Source organism: Pelophylax lessonae (genome assembly GCF_965119305.1).
Source record: "Pelophylax lessonae genome assembly, chromosome: 11".
NCBI classification, from domain to species: Eukaryota; Metazoa; Chordata; class Amphibia; order Anura; family Ranidae; genus Pelophylax; species Pelophylax lessonae.
Window position 1 is genome coordinate 238151330 of NC_138778.1, and position 21978 is coordinate 238173307.

At 45.2% G+C, this 21978-nt stretch overlaps 2 protein-coding genes across 2 annotated transcripts in view; both read right to left on the reverse strand.

Moving 5' to 3' along the window:
* LOC309567520 (uncharacterized protein) overlaps positions 1 to 21978 on the reverse strand; it is a gene marked incomplete at its 5' end in the record, with an annotated part of 1161679 nt that overhangs the window by 857102 nt on the left and 282599 nt on the right. The gene's annotated exons all lie outside the window — the stretch shown is intronic.
* The window catches only part of LOC309566970 (uncharacterized protein), a gene marked incomplete at its 3' end in the record, with an annotated part of 283334 nt that overhangs the window by 5351 nt on the left and 256005 nt on the right, over positions 1 to 21978 (reverse strand). Inside the window, exons 24-28 of the mRNA XM_082272289.1 lie at positions 19249 to 19377; positions 19039 to 19162; positions 18825 to 18922; positions 18561 to 18702; positions 16936 to 17462 (exon numbers count right to left, since the gene is read on the reverse strand). Of these exons, the coding sequence (XP_082128415.1) occupies positions 16936 to 17462; positions 18561 to 18702; positions 18825 to 18922; positions 19039 to 19162; positions 19249 to 19377 (1020 nt within the window). The remainder of the gene's footprint in view (positions 1 to 16935; positions 17463 to 18560; positions 18703 to 18824; positions 18923 to 19038; positions 19163 to 19248; positions 19378 to 21978) is intronic.

Sequence of the window (21978 nt, forward strand, 5' to 3'; positions counted from 1 at the left end):
AGGTCATGGTACAGGCATGTCACAGGTGATGGTATAGGCATGGCACAGGTGATGGTACAGGCATGGCACAGGCATGGCACAGGTGATGGTATAGGCATGGCACAGGCATGGCACAGGTGATGGTATAGGCATGGCACAGGTGATGGTACAGTCATGGCACAGGTGATGGTATAGGCATGGCACAGGTGATGGTACAGGCATGGCACAGGTGATGGTATAGGCATGGCACAGTTGATGGTACAGGAGATGGTACGGGCATGGCACAGGTGATGGTATAGGCATGGCACAGGTGATGGTATAGGCATGGCACAGGTGATGGTACAGGCATGGCACAGGTGATGGTATAGGCATGGTACAATCATGGCACAGGTGATGGTATAGGCATGGCACAGGTGATGGTATAGGCATGGCACAGGTGACGGTATAGGCATGGCACAGGTGACGGTATAGGCATGGCACAGGCATGGCACAGGTGATGGTATAGGCATGGCACAGGCATGGCACAGGTGATGGTATAGGCATGGCACAGGTGATGGTACAGGCATGTCACAGGTGATGGTACAGGCATGGCACAGGTGATGGTATAGGCATGGCACAGGCATGGCACAGGTGATGGTATAGGCGGCATGGCACAGGTGATGGTATAGGCGGCATGGTACAGGTGATGGTATAGGCGGCATGGTACAGGAGATGGTATAGGCGGCATGGCACAGGTGTTGGTATAGGCGGCATGGCACAGGTGATGGTATAGGCGGCATGGTACAGGTGTTGGTATAGGCGGCATGGCACAGGTGATGGTATAGGCGGCATGGTACAGGTGATGGTATAGGCATGGTACAGGTGAGAGCACAGGTCGGCTTCAATCACTTACCTGCTCTCCTCCTGGGCTGCCTGCGAGACGTCCACGGCGCTGCTCCTCTCCTCGAGTCCTCTTCTTCTGACGGCGGCGGGATTCCGGGAACCGTCCACGGCGCTGCTCGTCTCGTCCTCTTCAGTCTTCTGGTCTTCCGATCGGTCCGGGCGGCGGGAAGGAGATCGGGCGGTGACGGTGTGTGACTGACGCAAGCATCGGCACTGCCCCCATTACGACGTCAGCAATCGGATGTCCTGGATGATGATTGGTCCAGGCTGGAGACTGGACCAATCACAGCCAGGATATCACGAAAGTGGGGGTGTCCTAGCACTATGACCTGCGCCCAGGGTACGCCCCCAGAAGGCAGCCAATCGGCGCCTCTTCTGGGTCGTAAACCCCCCCCCCCCCCTATAGTCACCACATTGCGAACATAATTTTTTTTTTTCAAAACTTTATTGTTCTTATTGTAATTTTTTTTCCTCTTTTTTAGGGGGGGGGGGCAGCGCACTGACACCCCCTATGCACAGGCCGCCACTGGTGGTGCATCCTGGGATATGTTATAAAAGCCAGGGGCACATGTGGCAGATGTCTTTGGGCGGGAAGCCAAGTCCCAGAAGGAGAGTACGGCTGTTTCTCCTTCTGCAGATGGGAAAGGTGGTCACAGACAGTCGGCCTGGTGAACCTGAAGGTGTTGCTGAGCACAGAGGTCCAGTGGATGCTGACAAGTGGAGTTTGGAGGCAACGGTGACTCTGGAAAAACAGTGTCTGTGAGTACAGAGGAACTTGCCCAGGGGTCTGCCAGGAAGGGGACCACTCCAGAAGCTAGGGTCAGGGGAAGGGTGTCAGCACACCGGTATTGAGAGTAAAGGGGGTGCCAGATTCAGAACCCTGAAGAGTGTAAGTAAAGCAGGAACCTTTTAAACTATCTTCACTTCAGTGGCAAGGTGAAGCAGCGGCCTTGCCGCACACTACAGCTAGTTGTCCTCAAGATTGTGCATAGTTCATAGTTGGAGTATCCCACTCATCCCTTCTCCTATCCTACTTCTCAATAAAAACACAAAAAACAACACCCCCTGGATTGATTATTGACTGAGCCAAGAACTTCCAATGCAGTTTGTCTGCTATCAGTTGCTAAGGACAACCCAGGGGAATCCAGAAAGTGTAATTCTGAGCAGTCCTCTAGGGGACAGTGCTACATACAGTTATTGGTCTTGTACCATATGGGCTTTAGCAAAGAAATATTTGTGTTGGGCACGATCGTTTACAATGGATATGACAGTAGAAGTATCAGGTGGAGAAGGCATTTTCCAGTTACGTGCCCCAGGATGACGTCATCTGTCACGAAACGCATTGGCTGACGCCACCACGTGTTGGAGATCTCGGAAGGATTGGTGTTGTGATTGTAGCCGGCCCGGCTTTTCTTTCCTATCCACGATTATGATCATTACTGTCTTGTAAGTATAATATACCCTTGTATATGCTACAGGTGGAGAAGACATTTTCCAGTTACGAGCAATAACTAAACGGGGGGTGTTAGATATTATTCCAAATTCATAATTCGCCACTTATTGGAATTATATTATATTCACAGCAAGCTTGCAAAATATATGTGGTTTTATGATTAATCGTAATATTAATATGTGTGAATGACCTTGTTCCGGTGATTAGTAATAAAAGTTCTTCATCTGAGCTGAGGCAGTAAATATGTAGCTAGTTGGGAGATGACATATAAGGTATCTGGTATAGAATGTCATGGAAATCAAGAATAGGCATGATCCATGTAATACTAGGAATAATACATATATTCGTTTAAATAATGTTAGTTAGGATTAGTGTAATCCCAGTCATAATTAATAGTATTTGTATGGATTTACTTAATGTTATACAACTTGTAAAACTGTTACTTTTGAATAGACTTTTGGTTATATGATGTAACATGACATCGGCCACATTAGACGTTACAAGAATAGAGTGTTACATGTGGGCTTGTCAATCAAAGTCCATATATGACTTTATAAGCTTAGTACCTCCTCTTCTATAGAAGAAGTTATGTATGCCATACAAGGTTTTGAGCGTTGAGATTATGACGTCTACATGTAAGATAAATTGCCAGGAGATTGAGATTTGAGCAGGACACACAGACACACAGACTAGGGAAGATCACACACACGTTACTTCTTCTCCACAAAAACTATACATAGACATTTTGACAACATAAGAAGGAGTTTTGTTCTCTGAAACCTAGAGACGTCATTTCCTGCTTCTTTCTGTACTTGCAGATTTACACTGAAGGACATAGAGGAACGCACACATGACTATACAGCCATGATTTACGGCTGGACACATTTTCAGAAGTATTGTTTATTCCTTATATTTTTACCTTCCCTGAACTGAACTGTTATACCTTTACATTGTATTGTTGATGCCATTTTCTGTGATATAATAAATTCACACTTTGTTTTAAAGTCAGTCTGGCTATCAATGCTAATCGTCCGGAAACGCCTAAAAATACGAAAATATTAGATTTATTCTATATTTTACAGGGGGCAATGATGATATGAGTGTGGGGTGGAAGTGGGAAGGCCAGGATTCCACACCAACACCAAATAAAGGGAATGTAGAATCAGGGACAGTGCAATCCCAGCAACTGGGGAGATTAGCAGAAAATATTTGAGAGGAAAAGTTTTGAATAAATGGAGAATGGCACCTGATGTGAGGTAGGGATCCTATATATATATATATATATATATCTCATAGTGTGTGGACTGTATACTGTATATATATATATGTCATAGTTTGTGGACTGTATATATATATATATATATATATATATATATATCTCATAGTTTGTGGACTGTGTATATATATATGTATATATATATATTGTGAGGGATTTGCTCAGTAGGGGTGTGGAGGACCCCTTTGGGGGGTTCGTTACACGGGGAGATAGCCGAGAAGTGGTTGCAAACAACAGTGCATGAGTTTTATTCTTGCAATTTTTCTTCACACAAGTGCAAGCCTCAAAAACAGCATACTTCAAAATAAACATAAAATAAAATAAATCCTTGCCACTGTGGGCGGCTACCTTCTCACACACAGAACCCTACCTAAGAGTCTGTCCCCAACCTACTGTTAGGCAGACTTTGCTGATCCTACAGCAGACCATCAATAGTCCATTCATTTTCTTTTCACATAGATATAGTTCATTGACCTCTTCATATGGAAAAACATTCCTTTGTTTTCTCTCCACATAAAGAACATTCCTTTGTTTTATCTTCACATAGCAAAACAATCCATGTCCTCACCTTGAGAAGTCTTCATCTGACTGCTCTCCCCAGCTCACACAGCGTCAGGAGGCAGCAGTCCTTCTCCCATGCCCACACGGCGTCGGGAGGCACATATCTGACTGTCCACCTCTCCCGGCTTCACACAGCTTGTCGGGACACAGCAATCCTTAGACTTCCTTTGGACAAATTATAGAGGCCTTCATTTCCTCATTCCAAACAGCTGAAGGCCTTTCAACTTCCTTAAGCCGTCCTGGCTACCTTTGCAGCTGACACCCTATAGTAATTGGTGAACTTTCTAAACCAGGTGGAAAATGTATCTCCTGTCTGTGACTACATCCACAGATTTACCTGACTTCCTATCACATACCCCCCCCCCTCTTGTTTCAACCCTAGGGTTGGGACACAGATTTCCAGACACGCCTGTGTCAGGCACTTCTCTTGACTCTCACTAATAAGCCTCCTAGTATCCTCAAGCTTCCGGATGAAACTGTTTCTGTCATCTCCATTGACAGATTTCTCATAAATGTCACACAGTTTGTCTCTCATCTCATATACACATTCCTCAACTGCATTTTTGGCATCATTTCGCTCCTTCTCAAGTTTGTCTTGCATACAAGTTTGTCCTATCCGCCATGGAGGTCCGTGATCCATAGGCAACTCAATTTTGCTAGTCTTAAAGTCTTCAACATTCTTAAGACGCCTCTCTCTGCAATCAACAAATGATTTCCACAACACTTTGAGAACCTCTGCTTCACTTGGCTTTGTTCCAAGTAGGGACTCTTGACGTCCCTCTGTGACTTAAGTTGCCTCTCCATACAGCTGTACACAATACTTGACTCTTTGTTTCTTGAGCTTAGCTTGCTCTAAGATGCTGTGCAGAAGGCCTTCCATTAAGGCCTTCCATTTGCGACAACAGGCGGTCACACATTTCTTCAAAGTGACCCCTGTTCCTTTTTCCAGCGACCTCATCAACTTTCCTTCCACCATCATATGGGTCAAAGGCAACAACACAGTTTATTACAAGTTTCTTCAATGCACTTTCTGCAATTGCACTACTTTTCCCTTGTAGCTTCTTTAGCATTCCCTTGCTTTGGTTGAAGTGCATCTCTGCTGAACTATTTGACCGCTCAAGGTCACCTAGTTCTTTTTCTTTATCTGAACTCCACATGGAATGTATCTCAAGATCACGATCAAACTTCTGCCACCTGTCTTTCACCAGTTCCATTTTGGAAATATTCCTTGAAAGGCACTTATTCATTTGCTTCACGTTTTCACCAACAGCCTTAGTTTTCTCCACTAGGTGGTGTTTGCTTTTTTCTCCCAGCTTTATATCACTTGCTTTAGTTTTCTCTGCTTTAGTTTTCTCCACTAGGTTTTCAGCCTGAACTGAGAAATTATCACATTTCTTACACAGCTCCTTTGTTTGCTGAAGCTCTAATGATACATTTTCCAATGCTTGAAGTTTTTGAAGGAACGGTTTATTCCAAAGGGTTGATTCAAGCCACATGTCATCACATTTCTGAGGCTCACTCAGGACAGACCCCAAAACACTGATCCTTTTAAAAACTGCATCAGGCACACTATCCCCTCTTTGGGACAGATCCTCTGTCGCCTGTAATTCCTCTTCAAGTTCTTCCAACGGAATCTTCATCTCTTCTACTTGCTGTGCTAAGGCTCGCTTAGACTTTTCTAGCTCCTGAACGCTTTTCCCAACATCATCCTTGGTGCTGACCAAATCTTCCATTTCTGTACACAGCTGCTTGTTAACTCTTTCTAGTTCAACCTTACACTCTAGAGCTTCCTCCAAGGAGCGAGCCAAGAACAGGGCTTTGCTCTCTTTATCACGCGCCTCCGCTTCTGCACGGTCACGTTCTTCTGCATATTTTGCAGACACAGTCTTCTCCTCACCAAGCATCTGATCAAACTTCTTTTTCACATCTTCAACATTCGCTAATGAACAAACGCTTTCTTCCATGCATTTTTTCATATCCGCTATCTGAGCTTGCAATGTTGCGACTTGCTCTGATAGGTTTTTCTTTGCTTCCTCCTCCTCTTTTAATTGTTCCAGGAAGCCATTTTTCTCATCTTCCATTTGTTTGAGCTTTGTGCTAAAACTCAGCCTTTGACACCTCTCTTCCTGTAAGAGTTCCTGAGTGTCTTGCAGCTGCGATTCCAAGATAGAAAAATCTTCCGCAATTTCTCTAGATTTGCTGTCTGCTTGAGAAAGCTGATTTGTGACTTCGTTCAACTCAACCTGCAGTCGGTTTGCCTTCTCTGACAGCTTAACACACAATCGGTCACCTTCTGACACCTTGACTTGCGATTCCTGCAGCTGTGCCTCTACTTTTTTTCTCTTGTGTTCAGAATCTCCTTTTCCCTGCATAAGAGCCTTCACCTCATTGGCTAGTTTCTGGGAATGAGACTGTAAGTCTGCCACACAGGCTTCTTTCTTCTTTAACTGCTGCTGGACACGTTGGGCTTCCTTTTTCCAACTTTCACAGTCCGTACGCAATTCATCTACCACATTGCTCAAAGTGGTTAGCTCATACACAGTACTCAGTAATTTAGCCTCTCTCTCACTTTTCTCCTTGTCACTGAGAGACACTGTCGTTTTCAGAGCGACATTCTGTTCCTGCGCCTCCTGCAGGTCTATTTTTGTAGTTTCCAAAGACTGAAGACTTTTTTCCAGCTGATTACGCAACTCCAACATATCACCCATACTTTGCTCCTTCAAAGTCTGAATTTCACTTTCCTTTTCCATGAGGATGGTATTTTTCTCCATTATAGTCTCTCCACGTTTTTGTAACTCGGAAAAAAAAAAAGCAGTGGATTCTTCCCACTGGAACACCTGAGCCTGCACGTTTCTATGCTCCATCCTAAGCAACTCCAGGGCTCGTTCCTTTTCTTCCATTTTCTGTTGCAAGGCATACAACTCAGCCCTGCACACATACTCGGTTTCCTCCAAACCGATGGCCTCCATTGGCTGCTGGCGTCTCTGTTTCCAGCCTGCCATGCTCTCTTGGTGAGCCTTTTGTTGAGCTGCAAAGCTCTGCTGAAAATCCGCATTTGCCTCAGTGTTGCTAGGGACAACAACCTCTCTTTTTAGCAGACTCCGTTCAGGGATAGATGGGGCTCGTTCAGGCGGTAGCATCCCCTCCTAGAATCCGGTCTCTCATTTCTGCTATCTTTGCATCTTTCAGGCGTTTTGACCGCCCCATCTTCAATTACTCCACAAAAAAATTTTCACAGTCCAGCAAAAATTTTGAGTCCACTGTCTCTTTAAAACTAGTAGTTTTTCTCTCTCTTGCAAGATCTCTTCTCCTGCAGACACAGTTTGTGCAGTCTCATGCACCAGACAAAGTTCATCAAACATATGCACTTCTTTGCAGGGATCTCTGCTTATGCCCGCATCCTCCACCATATGTGAGGGATTAGCTCGGTAGCGGGTGTGGAGGACCCCTTTGGGGGGTTCGTTACACAGGGAGATAGCCGAGAAGTGGTTGCAAACAACAGTGTAGGAGTTTTATTCTTGCAATTTTTCTTCACACAAGTGCAAGCCTCAAAAAAAGCATACTTCAAAATAAACATAAAATAAAATAAATCCTTGCCACTGTGGGCGGCTACCTTCTCACACACAGGAACCTACCTAAGAGTCTGTCCCCAACCTACTGTTGGGCAGACTTTGCTGATCCTACAGCAGACCATCAATAGTCCATTCATTTTCTTTTTACATAGATATAGTTCATTGACCTCTTCATATGGAAAAACATTCCTTTGTTTTATCTTCACATAGCAAAACAATCCATGTCCTCACCTTGAGAAGTCTTCATCTGACTGCTCTCCCCAGCTCACACAGCGTCAGGAGGCAGCAATCCTTCTCCCATGCCAACACGGCGTCGGGAGGCACATATCTGACTGTCCTCCTCTCCCCAGCTTCACACAGCTTGTCGGGAGGCAGCAATCCTTAGACTTCCTTTGGACAAATTATAGAGGCCTTCATTTCCTCATTCCGAACAGCTGAAGGCCTTTCAACTTCCTTAAGCCGTCCTGGCTACCTTTGCAGCCGACACCCTATAGTAATTGGTGAACTTTCTAAACCAGGTGGAAAATGTATCTCCTGTCTGTGACTACATCCACAGATTTACCTGACATCCTGTCACAATATATATATATATATATATCATAGTTTGTGGACTGTATATATATATATATATATATCTCATAGTGTGTGGGCTGTATATATATATATATATATATCTCATAGTTTGTGGACTGTATAATATATATATTTCCTGGCTCTGCATCATGCCATCAGACTACGGGTCAACTCCGCCCCCTCGACCCCCATAGGACATCCCTGAAATAGCATAAAAGGCCGGCAGTACCTGGTGGAGGTTCTTTTTTCCTCCTCGCTCCGGACACCTTGAAAAAGAAAAAGTTATCCTTCCTTGTGGCCTTCCCAGGTTCAGCCTCTCCTGGGTAAGAAGACCCCTCTTATGGGCTGTAAATCTCCCTGGATGGGGGGTTCCCCTTGGTGCTGGGGGTTACATTGCAGTATAAATTGCTGCATTTCATACTGATACCATTACTGACAAATAAAACTGCCACAGATGCCGTATTCCAGTGGAGGTTCTTTCCTCGCTGTTGTTACAGTATGAATGATGATATGAAGCTGGCTGGTGATTTTTTTTGCTGTATTTTTCTCCCCTTAAGCATGTTTGCTGGCTCTTGTAGTTCGCTAGAGATGGTGGTTTTGCATGCTCCAGTGTGGGGGGAGGGGGCCTCTGATCACTATGGAACTGTTGGTTGGTCAGTGGAGGCAGTCTGCAGGTGCGGCTGGCTTCCTTTTCCTCTGTGGCCATACACTGTGTGTAACTGGGTCTCTGCTGCCCTCACTGGGAGTACATGCACATCCTGGTCTACTTTGCCTGTGCTGAAGCTTGGGGTATTTTTGTCTAAAGCTGCCGCCAGCCTCAAAGCACTGAAGATTTTTTGGGAAGGAATGCGTTTTTGTTTTTCTTTATCTTTTTTTTGGAAATGTATGTGGCCAGGACGGAATTAATTTTCGGTCACTCGGAATAGATCTGATCGAGTGTGGAGCCACGGTGTAGTGGGGATGAATGTGAACTCAGCACCCTGCAACCTTGATTTAATTCCCCAGGAGATGACAGACTGAGATAGTGACACGGCTGTGAATGCTTCACATCATCTTATCACTAATTTGGAGGATGTCAGCAATACCTTAAGGAGGTCGTCCAAGGATCTTCCTCTCACTATGCTTAGCACAATGAGGTGCTGGGAGGATACGTTGCCAGGAAGGAGGAGGTGTCTGTAGCTTAATGGGGTAGTCAGAGGTTCTCCTCTCCACTATTTATAGCCTCAGTTACTGTGAACACCGGATGGAGTCACCATTCCCAAGTGTTGGCGTATAGCTGGCACTGCTTTACAATACTGATGCTGCCTCCTGCAGAGACAACAACAAGGTTACTTCAGGCGACAGACAACAGCATAAGCTGGCACTTTGTGCAGCCTGTGGCTATCCTATTAGTCCTTATTGCTTAGAGCTGATGAGGTTCTCCATGTGGAGGAGAAAGGGCTCTGGATGGGAAGCTTGTGTTAAGTTTTCTCAGTTTCAGGTAAAGGCTTGTTTGCCCGGCTCTTGGAGATGGCCCAGCACTACAGCATCAGAGTTGCCTTTTGGCGCGTTTCCACTGAGCTTTCTGGTACGGTTTGGTGCGGTGCGGTACGCTATTTATGCCGTTTCCATTATGAATGGTACCCTAATTCCGAACCGTACCACTTTTTGGTACCCTTTCGTTGGGGTACCAAGAACATTAGTACCGTACCAACTGGGTGGAGCTACACTCTGCAGAACTTTGATTGGTTGACAGAGAATCGTCTATCACAGCTTTCCTGCTGTGACCAGCTACACCACGCCTATCATGAAAAGGGTACTATTGGCAGTGGAAACGCAATGTGTACCGTACCGAACCGTACCGTACCGAACCGTACCGTATGTGGAGATAGCCTATGGCCACACCACACCACTCTTTATGTGCTTGATCTCAGAAGCTAAGCAGGATCAGACCTGGTTAGTGGATGAATGGGGGACCACCTGACCACCTGGGAGCACTGGGTTCTGTATAGCAGCACATATACCTCTTTACCAGAAGAGGGCAGTAATACTGATAATTGTGCACTTAGCTTCTCTAGGTTTCTGAGTCAAGCTGCCCCAGTGCTGTGGGGGACAGTTCACCACTCTAAGTCCATGGGGGCCCTTACATGTTCTGCATTCTGAGACTTCTGCAAAGTCTAACAGCCGTAGGCATGCCTCTTCAAAGCAGAGGCAACAGGGGGTTTGTGGTTTCAGAAGCCTTGGCGCTGGGGTGCCGAGGTTCACCATCACTGCTCTAGAGCTATGGTCAGATGCAGGTTTTAAAAAGAAAGCAGTGTACAATGTTTGCATTGCCTCCCATACCCTGGAAGACCTTTTCTAATGTTTGAGGATCAATGATAGCTAATGTTCTCATCCCTGCAGCAGTTTCCTGTTCCTTACCATAGCTCCCATACCCCACCAATCTGTCAACAGTTTTAAGGAGTGATTTGTGGCTCAGGGCATTTTTTCGATACAGATGCAGTGGTGGAGCATGAATATTCATTCCCTCTCTTGGGTCGCAAATATCAGATGGCCTTTAGATTCATCTTAGTGCTAAGCATGTGCAGGTATTTATGAAGGGTCTTGTCTTTATGACAGAATCCTGGTGGTAAGGAAGGGAGGCTGGTGCCCTTTTCTGGACTTAGCAAACGCTAGTCTACATATTCTTATAGTCTGGGTTCACCAGCACTTCTCAGAATTTTCTAGCAGACGATGACTTGGCCAAGGTCATGGTATGTTTTTTGGTTGGCATTCTCCCCAGAACCCTCTTGAGGGTACTATCAATCTTTATGGCATTTATTTCCTCAAGTGACATTTTGCAGATACTGAAGTAGGGGTGCTGCTGCTAAGTAATGTTTTAGCCTGCCGGACCCTCTAGATCTTGGAGTATCTTGTCAATTTTTAGTAGATTCAAATCCAGTCTACTTAAGTCCTGGATCGCTGTTCATTGCAAGCGAAGGTCATGTCCATCCTTCTGGGTCCGGGTATGTTTTTGGTCACGGCCCCCGCCCCAGAACCCTTCTGGAGGTACTATCTATCCTTAGGGCATTCATTTCCTCAGTGATATCCTGCTTAGAGCGACGTAGGAGCACTGCTGCTAGTTAACGCCTTAGCCTGCAGGACTCCCGAGAGCTTTCATCTTGTCATGTTTTAGTAGAATTGAATTCAGTCTACTTACTCCTAAATCGCTGTTCAGTGCTAGTTAAGGGCAAAATATAAGTAAAAAGTGCAGCGCCTAATGATGATATATGTATAATGCACATAGGTGATAAGAAAATAAAAATCAATAACCTATGCAAACACATAAATTAACATGGCTTGTGTGCATTAAACCAAAACAGCCCTGGTGTACTCAGGTGTTCACACTCTGTTGCAAGCAAAGGCTCTTTCTGGGAATTAAAAGGGTTAACAGAAAGAGCCTTTGCTTGCAACAGAGTGTGAACACCTGAGTACACCAGGACTGTTTCTGTATAGGTTCACCGTACTTGGTACTTGTGGAGGAGCAGGGGATGGTTCACATCTCATAAGTTCACTTCCATTCCGGTCTTAAGAGTCTATGAAGGTTGATGATCGGTATCTGTCAAGCTGACCCCTACTATTTATGCCTGATTGACCTTTCATTAATTTGAAGGTCCACCTCATCGGGTAAGAGTACCCCGGTCACTAACATCACGGTGGTGGATTATTACTGTGGGAGCGGCTTCCTTTCATCACCTCCTCTTTTCTTCATTACAGAGACTGTTTAATACCAGGACTGTTTTGGTTTAATGCACACAAGCCATGTTAATTTATGTTTTTGCATAGGTTATTGATTTTTATTTTCTTATCACCTATGTGCATTATACATATATCATCATTAGGCGCTGCACTTTTTACTTATATTTTGCATTTCTGGATTTGGTTTCCTGTTGTGCTGGCTGCCGTTTTTTCCTTCATATATCTGGTATTTGCTGAGCACTCACATGCTTGGAATTGGTCAATGATTTTGTCCATTTCTACACTCTGTGACTAGCGCGGCTTTTTGCCTTTTTATCTAGTTAAGGTTGACGTGGCAGTATGTTTTTCTAATATACAAGATGCCTTGATTGGCATACAAAATGGCTGTCTTAGATCGAGATTTCTTTAAGGAATTTAATCACATTTCTCTTTGATTTCTTTACAAGTGTCACTGAGCTTGCAAAAGCTAAAAATATATTTAAGCTGAGATGTTTCTGCCCGCAAAACAATACCCCCTATCTGTCATAAGAGGAACCCTGTCAGGACAGTTGGACCGCAGAACCATTAATATCTTCTGATAAAAGTCCCTCGGGAAACTTCTCGATGACCATCACAAAGAAAATTCCCTGATGACAGAAAACCACAATATAGATTAATCCTATGTTTACCATAATTAATTGTTAACCTTGATTGGACAAAAGATGTTAATAACAAACCCATTTTTATACGTCATTTAGTATATTTAAGCTCCAACACGCTGTAATAAAATCAGCTCACTATGATTCAGCCATCTTGAGTCTGTCTGATCTCATTATATACATAGCTATATATATTGTCTGATTTGGTATCACTGACTAACAGGTAACAGGTATTTTGTACCTGAGGAAAATTCCACAACAAGGTCATGCCCATTTTTCTAAAGCCTGGGATCCTGAGCATTATCTGGACTATATCCTGGTGTTGGCACACTCCAGGGATTTTCTCATAGACCATCGGGATCAAGTCTTGCAGAGCCTATCAGAATTTGGGTGGATGGTGAATGTGCAGAAGAGCCAACTTGTTTGTCCCAATGCCTAACCTACCTGGGCAGGGGTTTCAGTACAGTCCAATACAAGATTTTCCTGTGAAGAGAGAAGATCGATCGAGTCTGTGCAGGGACCAAGGGGATTAGGTCCTCAAAGGAAATCATGGTTCATTGGGGCATGAGTTTTTTAGGTCTCCTAACGGCCTGTATCCTGGCAGTGCCTTGGGCACAGGAGGTTTCAGTTCTGCCTTCTAAGCCAGTGGCACCGCGGTTCTCTCAGCCAGAAGTTCCAGGTTCCTTTCTTAGTTTCCAACAACCTTCTGTGGTGGACCAAGAGGAGCAACCTCTCCCTGGGCGGGCCCGTCAGCCCTGGAGATTGGATCACGATTACTTTGGATGCCAGTCTCCAGAGTTGGGGGGCGCATTGTCTACAACTGAAAGTGCAGGGAGTGTGGGACCAGAGTTTGCCATGTTCCTCGAATCTCCTAGAACTAACAGCGGCCAGGGAGGCGCTGAAGACGTTTCTGCCGTAATCCAAGGCAGGAGAGTCAGACTTCTCATGGACAATATGACGGCAGTATCGTACATTGTGAAACAAGGGGGGGCAACAAGTCTGCAACTTCTCCAGGTAACTGCGGAGGTCTTCTCCTTGGCCGAAGCCTACTTGCTGGACTGTTAAGCATCGTGTCTCCCGGGCCCTCAGAATACCCTAGCAGACCAGTTGAGCAGGAACTTCGCCAACTACACAGGAAGGATGCTAAATCCAAAATATTTGTCGAGCAATGGGGGTTCCCGAGATAGACTTAATGGCGACACATTTCAACTGTCGAGTTTTTTCCCACTTCTTCTGCCTGCAAGCTCTGGCTCAGGATGCTCTCTATCAGAAGTGGGGCTTCAAGCAGGTCTACCCATTTCCACCAATTACTCTGATCCGCAAATCATTGGTGAAGATCATGGAGGAGGGAGTACCTGCTATTGTGATAGCTCCATTCTGGCCGAGGAGGCCATGGTTTCCCCTTCTTGGTCATCTGGCGGCGTGTCCTCCAATAAGGCTCCCTCAGGTCAGGGACCTTTTCATCTGCAACAACCACACTCACCCCAACTCGGCCTGTCTGGCTTTGACTGCATGGAATTTGAAAGGAGCAAGCTCCAGAACCTGAATCTCTCTGACTCAGTAATGTCCACCATTCTGTCATCCAGGAAAGAATCTACTAAGGCCACTTATTATAGAGTGTGGCAGAGGTTCGAGGCTCTCTCAGTCCAACAGGGATTTTGTTTCCATTTCCCCTCAGTGGCGAATATATTGGATTTTCTGCAGTACGGCCTCGACTCGGGACTAAGCTTCAACATGCTTAAAGTACAAATTTCAGGACTTTCGGCTCTTACCAATACCTCATGGTCAAAGGAGTCTCTAGTAGTTCGATTCCTCCGTGCAGCAATAAAGATAAGCCCGCCTATTCGTCCTTTTCTTTCAAAGTGGGATTTACCGTTAGTATTAACGGGGTTGCTAAAAAGCCCCCTTTTTCCCCAAGTTCAGACAGTCCTTTATGGTACCTGACATTAAAGACGGTTTTCTTGACAGTTTTGGCCTCAGCCAGACGAGTCTCAGACATTGCGGCCTTCTCCTACAAAGAGCCGTTCTGCACCTTCCTTCTGGACAGCGTGGTGTTACGACCTTCTCCGAAGTCCCTTCCTAAAGTCTCGTCGGAATTTCATTTTAATTGGGAATTGATTCTCCCGGACTTTTCACCTTCTCAATCAGCCTTGGAGGAGCCTAGATGGCATGATCTGGATATTAAGTCTCTCCCACAGACATAGCTGCCCAGAACGGTCTCGTTCCGGGAAACAGATGCTCTTTTTTGTATTCTCAAAGGGTCCCAGGATGGGTATGCCTGCCCTTCCAAGAGCCCTCTCGACATGGATAGTTAAAGCAATCCAAGTAGCTTACTCCCTGGAAGGCCTCCCCCCTCCTCAGGAGATCCGAGCACATTCCACAAGAGCGGTGTCATCCTCCTTGGCAGCTTGGTCCAAAGTATCGGCAGACGTGGTCTGTAAGGCAGCAAGTTGGAGATCTCCTAATACCTGCATAAAACACTATAAGCTGGATGTGATGTCATCCCAGTATGCTCAGATGGGAGCTTCAGTATTGTCTTCTGCTTTATCAAGATATTAAAATTTGTTTCTTGCAGCAGTACCTGGTGTTTGTAATTTATTCTTCCCACCCTGTGTGTTTTGGCTAGTTAAGTCCCGTAGTCTGATGGCATGACGCAGAAATTGTTACCATCACTTACCGTAATTTTCCTTTCCTTTCCTGGCTCTGCGTCATGCAGCACAAACCCTCATTGGTCCGTCACGAGATCTTACAGAACACCTCCACCAGGTACTGCCTGCCTTTTACGCTATTTCAGGGATGTCCTATGGGGGTCAAGGGGGGCGGAGTTGACCCGTAGTCTGATGGCATGATGCAGAGCCAGGAAAGGAAAATTACGGTAAGTATTGGTAACAATTTTCCATTATATATCTCATAGTTTGTGGGCTGTATATATATATATATATATTTCATAGTCTGTGTATAACTTTCCTACAGATTAATAATATACCTGGATTCGGGGATTTTCACCAAAGAAATGCAGCAGAATACATTTTGGGTGAAATTTATGGAGAATTTTTTATTTGCAGAATTTTATAACAGAAACAAAGAAAACGTGTTTTTATTTTTTATAACATTTTCAAACTTTTTTCATTTATTTAACAAATAATAAATAACAGCGGGGATTAAATTCCAGAAAAAGTAAGTTCTATTTATGGGAACAAAATGATAAAAATTGAGTTTGGGTCACATGACCGCACAATTGTCATTCAGTGCGACAACGCTGATAGCTGAAAGTAGTCATGGGCAGGAAGGGGGTAAAAGTGCCGTTATTGAAGTGGTTAACCAGTTCTAGACCGGAAGGATTTACCCCCCTTAATGATCAGGCCATGTTTTTCGTTACTTTAACTGAGAATTGTGCGGTCGTGCGGCGCTGTACCCAAATACAATTTATGCCCTTTTCTTCCCACAAATAGAGCTTTCTTTTGGTGGCAGTGGTCAGCGATATTTAGCGGGACTGCAGACAGATCGGAGCCCTAACTGATATTTTTGGGGGTACCAGTGACATTACTACAGTAATCAGTGCTAAATATATGCACTGTCACTGTACTAATGACACTGGCAGAGAAGGGGTTAACCTAGGCGTGATCAATGGGTTAAGTGTAAGCCTAGGGAGTGTTTTCTAACTGTAGGGGGGAGGGGCTTGTGAAATGACCATAGAGACCTGTAATCCTATATAGATGACACTCTGTGATCATTCCAGAGAGAAGAACGGTCGGCTGTGTTTACAACATCCTCCCGTTCTTCTCTCTCAGCGGGTGCCCAGGGACAATCGCAGCCGCTGGCCCCGTGCATCGGCATCCCCACTGCCTAGTGGGGGCGGGACGCACCCCCAGCAGTGCGCCTCCCCCCCCCCACCCCCAGGCACGTACCCATGCATCGATAAAACTGCACGGAGCGATCGATAAGTGGTTAAACATATCTTTGTTTGTGAAATCTTCCCGCACAAAATGAACTCAGCCAATGAGAGGTAAGGACTGCATTTTTATTTTTTTCCTGCTATCAATGGCCAACACTTCATCCATGTCTCTGGTGATCTCTGATCTCCTTATGAAGTGTTTCTTACATGATGAAGATCAGCCATGGAGTATATCTGAGGTGTATATCAGGGTGTGCTTCTTCCACACATGTCCAGCAACATTCATATAGAAGACATTTCCCGCACTCAAGGCACTAATACACCTCGAGGGTAGTGTGGGATCCCTGATGTACAGGAAGACAGGACTTCAGTGAGGAACAATTCCCTCACTCAGGACAGGAATACGGCTTCTCCCCCGTGTGAGATCTCTGATGTCTGGAAAGATAGGATTTATCTGAAAAACATTTCCCGCACTCAGGACAGGAACACGGCTTCTCCTCCGTGTGAGATCTCTGATGTCTGGAAAGATTGGATTTATCTGAAAAACATTTCCCGCACTCAGGACAGGAATATGGCTTCTCCCCCGTGTGAGATCTCTGATGTGTGTAAAGATGGGACTTCTGTAAAAAACATTTCCCACACTCAGGACAGGAATGCGGCTTCTCCCCCGTGTGAGATCTCTGATGTCTGGAAAGATAGGATTTATCTGAAAAACATTTCCCGCACTCAGGACAGGAATACGGCTTCTCCCCCGTGTGAGATCTCTGATGTGTGTAAAGATGGGACTTCTGTAAAAAACATTTCCCGCACTCAGGACAGGAATACGGCTTCTCCCCCGTGTGAGATCTTTTATGCACATTAAGATAGAATTTAGATTTGAAACACATCCCACACTCAGTACAGGAAACCCTCTTATCTGTTGTAAGGACGGCACCGTCCCTCACAGTCTGAGGTTCCTCAGGATAAGAGGAATACGATGGTCCGGCACTGTCCCTTACAGTCTGAGGTTCCTCAGGATAAAAGGAATACGATGGTCCGGCACTGTCCCTCACAGTCTGAGGTTCCTCAGGATAAAAGGAATACGATGGTCCGGCACCGTCCCACACAGCCTGAGGTTCCTCAGGATAAGAGGAATACGATGGTCCGGCACCGTCCCACACAGTCTGAGGTTCCTCAGGATAAGAGGAATACGATGGTCCCGCACCGTCCCTCACAGTCTGAGGTTCCTCAGGATAAGAGGAATATGATGGTCCATCTACACTGTGTGGTCCCGGATGGACATTTGAGGTAGCCGGGTTTTCTCCTGGACTATACTGTGTGATGTCCTCATCTTCTACTTTACAGTCTGGAGACAAAGTGAGATAATCCTCTGAGGTTTTCCTCATCTCCCGTCCATCTACTAAAATAGAAATACAAAGATTATTACTAGACATCAGCAGATTGGTTCCCCTAAACCAGGACTCCGCCCACATCAGGCAGCTTTGTCTCTGAGGATCTTACAATTCCCCCCTCAAGGTAACTAGTAAATGGGTCCTCTGATCTCCTACCAGTTCATTTCTTTATTAATGGACCTTAGTCAGAGAGTGAGAAAACAATGAGAACTGTCTTTTATAGGAGTGACAGTGATGAGGGGATTATAGGACGAGTGTCCCCTCCCCCTCTACACTCATTGCCATCTTCCCAACACAAGAAGTCCCGCACTTCCTTATTTAGTCCCTGATTAAGTCATGAATAACAGCGGGGCTGAGACCCACCAGAGGTCAGAGAGTGAGGATGGGGGGAGGACAACCCAGATGAAGACTGGACTGATCCTGAAGATCTCCATCATTGGGTTACTGACTCCTCCCCCATTATCACTTTCTGTTTAAGGTTCCAAAGTTTGAGGATGTTATCACATTATTATCACCATGTAAAAGTCTGTCCTCCAATCAGATCATCACCCAATCCCCGCCCTACTCTGGACCAATCAGTGAGCAGTATGGGTGGAGGAATGTATTTAGTGTTAATGACCCACCTGTGCTGATCTCTGTAGGAGTGTCCTCCTCTATAAATGTCCCCGTTATTCCATCCTCCTCCATAGACTGCTGATCATCCCTCACATACCTCTCTTCTTCTTCTGCTTTCACCTCAAATTCTATATCGATTGGATCTCCACTCTAAATCAAGAAAATGAGAGAAAATATAATCTGTAAAATATAAACTTTATTATTGTGACATCACATAAAAAATCCACACATTGTCTCCATGAGTCTGTGTGTTATAAACTCCGCCCACCAACCTTGTAATAGTGAGGGATGGTGTGACCTTCCTGTGTGGAATCCTGGGAATACAGAGGACGGGGACATCTCTCTGGTGGGTTCCCATTACTGGATCCATCTGTAGGAAACACACACACTGACTGAATACATTGTTTCTATGTGTTTATCAGATGATGGGGGATCTAGGTGGAGCCTCCGTACTGCTCTCTCCTTTACAATAAAGTCTCCTCTTACCCGGTGATGTGAGGGGCGGCTGATTCTCCATCATGACGTCCTTGTAGAGATCCTTGTGTCCTTCTAAATACTCCCACTCCTCCATGGAGAAATAGACAGTGACATCCTGACACCTTATAGGAACCTGACACACACAATGATACAGTCACCATCCAGACACATCCCTTGTCTGTTACTGGATAATGTCCCAGAATTCCCAGCACCGCTCACCTCTCCTGTCAGCAGCTCCATCATCTTCTTGGTGACTTCTAGAATCTTCTGCATGTTGTGTCTCTCAGGTTTTAGGGAGTCACATGGAGGCACTGTGATGGTCATATGATCACCTGACTTCAGAAGAGGAAATCTCTGTATTGAAGAACCAATAGGAATATCATGTTAGAATCCCAGAATCCTCCTCACCTCTCCGGTCAGGTCTGTGTTTTATTAATAGGAGATAAGAGTGATGTCATGTGACCTCCCAGAATCCCCCTCACCTCTCCGGTCAGGTCTGTGTTTTATTAATAGAGATAAGAGTGATGTCATGTGACCTCCCAGAATCCTCCTCACCTCTCCGGTCAGCAGGTAGATGATCTCCAGGGTGAGGTTTAGTATCTTCTCAGTCATGTGACTCCGGTCCTCCTCCATCCTCATTGGTGGCGTCATCTATGAAGGTTTCCCTGTAGACGGATAATATTGATAACAGAGAATTATCGGGATTGGTATTGGTTGTACAATAATAGGATGAGGATATCAGGAGGTAATATGAAGGTCGGTGTGGATTTTCGCTCTATGGTCCCAGTGAGAAAATATTTAATCTGGACAGTTTAGTGTTTTCTATGATTCTTGGGGTCCGGGGATTCTCGTAAAATTTGGCCTCCCGGATCACAAATTCCATTCTCCATGTTGGGTGTGAGATGAGGAGGAGATCCAGGAATCAGGATAAAGGTCAGGACAAGCAACAGACGAGGGCATCCAAGAGATGAAGCCGGGGTCACTACACAGAAAATCAATCCATGGAAACAACAGGCAGGACGAGGAATAACAAGAAGGAGCTCAGAGACAAATGAGAATATTGCTCAGCCAATGGGAGATTATCTCAGCATGACTTACATAATGAAGGAGATGAGGGGGAGGGGAGGTGACCATAGACACATGGAAATTCAGCTGGTTCAGCAGGGATCGGTCACATTTCCATCCATGTGTGGTCACTGCCGGATAAAAGTCACTCCATCAGCGGCTGCAGCCAATAATCACTGATCTGTGTATTCTGAGAGCGGAGGAGCGCCCCCCATTGTCAGAATACAATAGTGCAGCCAATAGCTTCATCACTGATCTGTGTATTCTGAGAGCGGAGGAGCGCCCCCCATTGTCAGAATACAATAGTGCAGCCAATAGCTTCATCACTGATCTGTGTATTCTGAGAGTGGAGGAGCGCCCCCCATTGTCAGAATACAATAGTGCAGCGGGGAGGAATTCGCAATCCACCTCCAAAGATATATTCACCATCAACTGATCCCGCTGGGGTTAATCTACATATTACCTCCTCTGCTGCCAGATCCTGCAGTGTCTCCTCTCTCATGGAACTTCCTGTCTGTACCTGACATCACTTTCTGTCTGTACCTGACATCACTTCCTGTCTGTACCTGACATCACTTCCTGTCTGTACCTGACACTCTTCCTGTTGTGACTTCCCTTCTGACTTCCATAAAGACTTCCTGTCTGGGTAGAAGTGAGATCACCACCTTGTGGAGCTCAGAGGAACTGCAGCTCATGAAACGCCTGGTAGTAATAAAACTATTTATATAAAAATATTTTTTACATTTTAGGCCAATTTGTTTTCTGCTACATATTTTTGGTAAAAAAAAAATCGCAATAATACTGGAAATTTATGTCATTTTTATGTTTTTTTTTTAACTAGTAATGGCGGCGCTTTGCGATTTTTTTTTGCGGGACTGCGACATTGCGGCGGACAGATCGGACCCTTGACTGACATTTTTGACACTTTTGGGAGTACCAGTGACATTACTGCAGTAATCAGTGCTATAAATATGCACTGTTACTGTAAAAATTACACTGGCAGGGAAGGGGTTAACTTTATTGGTGATCAAGAGGTTAATGTATGCCTGGTGCTTACTGACGTGTGTGGGGGGAGGGGACTATGTGACACAGGGACAGTTTGCAGGTTCAGCTATGCTAAACCCTGCAATCTGACCCTGCCTGTCACTTAAGAGATCTGCCTGCTTTGTTTGCACAAGCGGGCGGATCTCCACACTCGATCCCCGACGATCGGGGAAGAGCAGCAGTGATCACCGCCGCTCCTTCCCTGGCCCGACTCCCGCTGTGACTGAATACAGCGGGAGCGAGCCTCTGGCGGCGCGAGCGTGCCGCCGTGAGATGGGAATGTCTGGTGACGTAGGTCTACGTCGCCAGACGATAACGAGCCACTGTGCCGCAGTAGCAGCACAGTGAGCAGCGTAACTGTGAGGGTTTCTGACTCTGATATTGGGGCATTGGGTGATTCCAGATCTTTGGGGTATATTTCAGGTAGGTTTATTGTTTTTAGGAAGTCAGATATCATTTCACATGTGGGATTCATAATACTCTGAGAAGGTATCCGCTATTTCCTGGGGGTTATAACTTACTTTACCTGATTTGGGATGAATTATTTTGCTAATTTTATTTTTAATTTGTCGTTGGCGTAGTTGGTTAGCCAATAGTTTGCTAGCTTTGTTGCCTTGGGAGTAGTAGTTTAGTTTCAGTCTTTTAAAGTATTTATCGTGATCTTCTATCAAAATTAATCTTAAATCTGTTCTGAGGTTATTGAGTTGTTGTTCTAGTTTTATATCATTAGGGGTATTTTTGTGTTTTTCTTCTAGTACCGAGATATCCTTTAATATTTTATTTATCGTGTAGTTTTTGTTTTTTTTCCCTAGCGGCTACTTGGATTAGTAGACCTCTAAC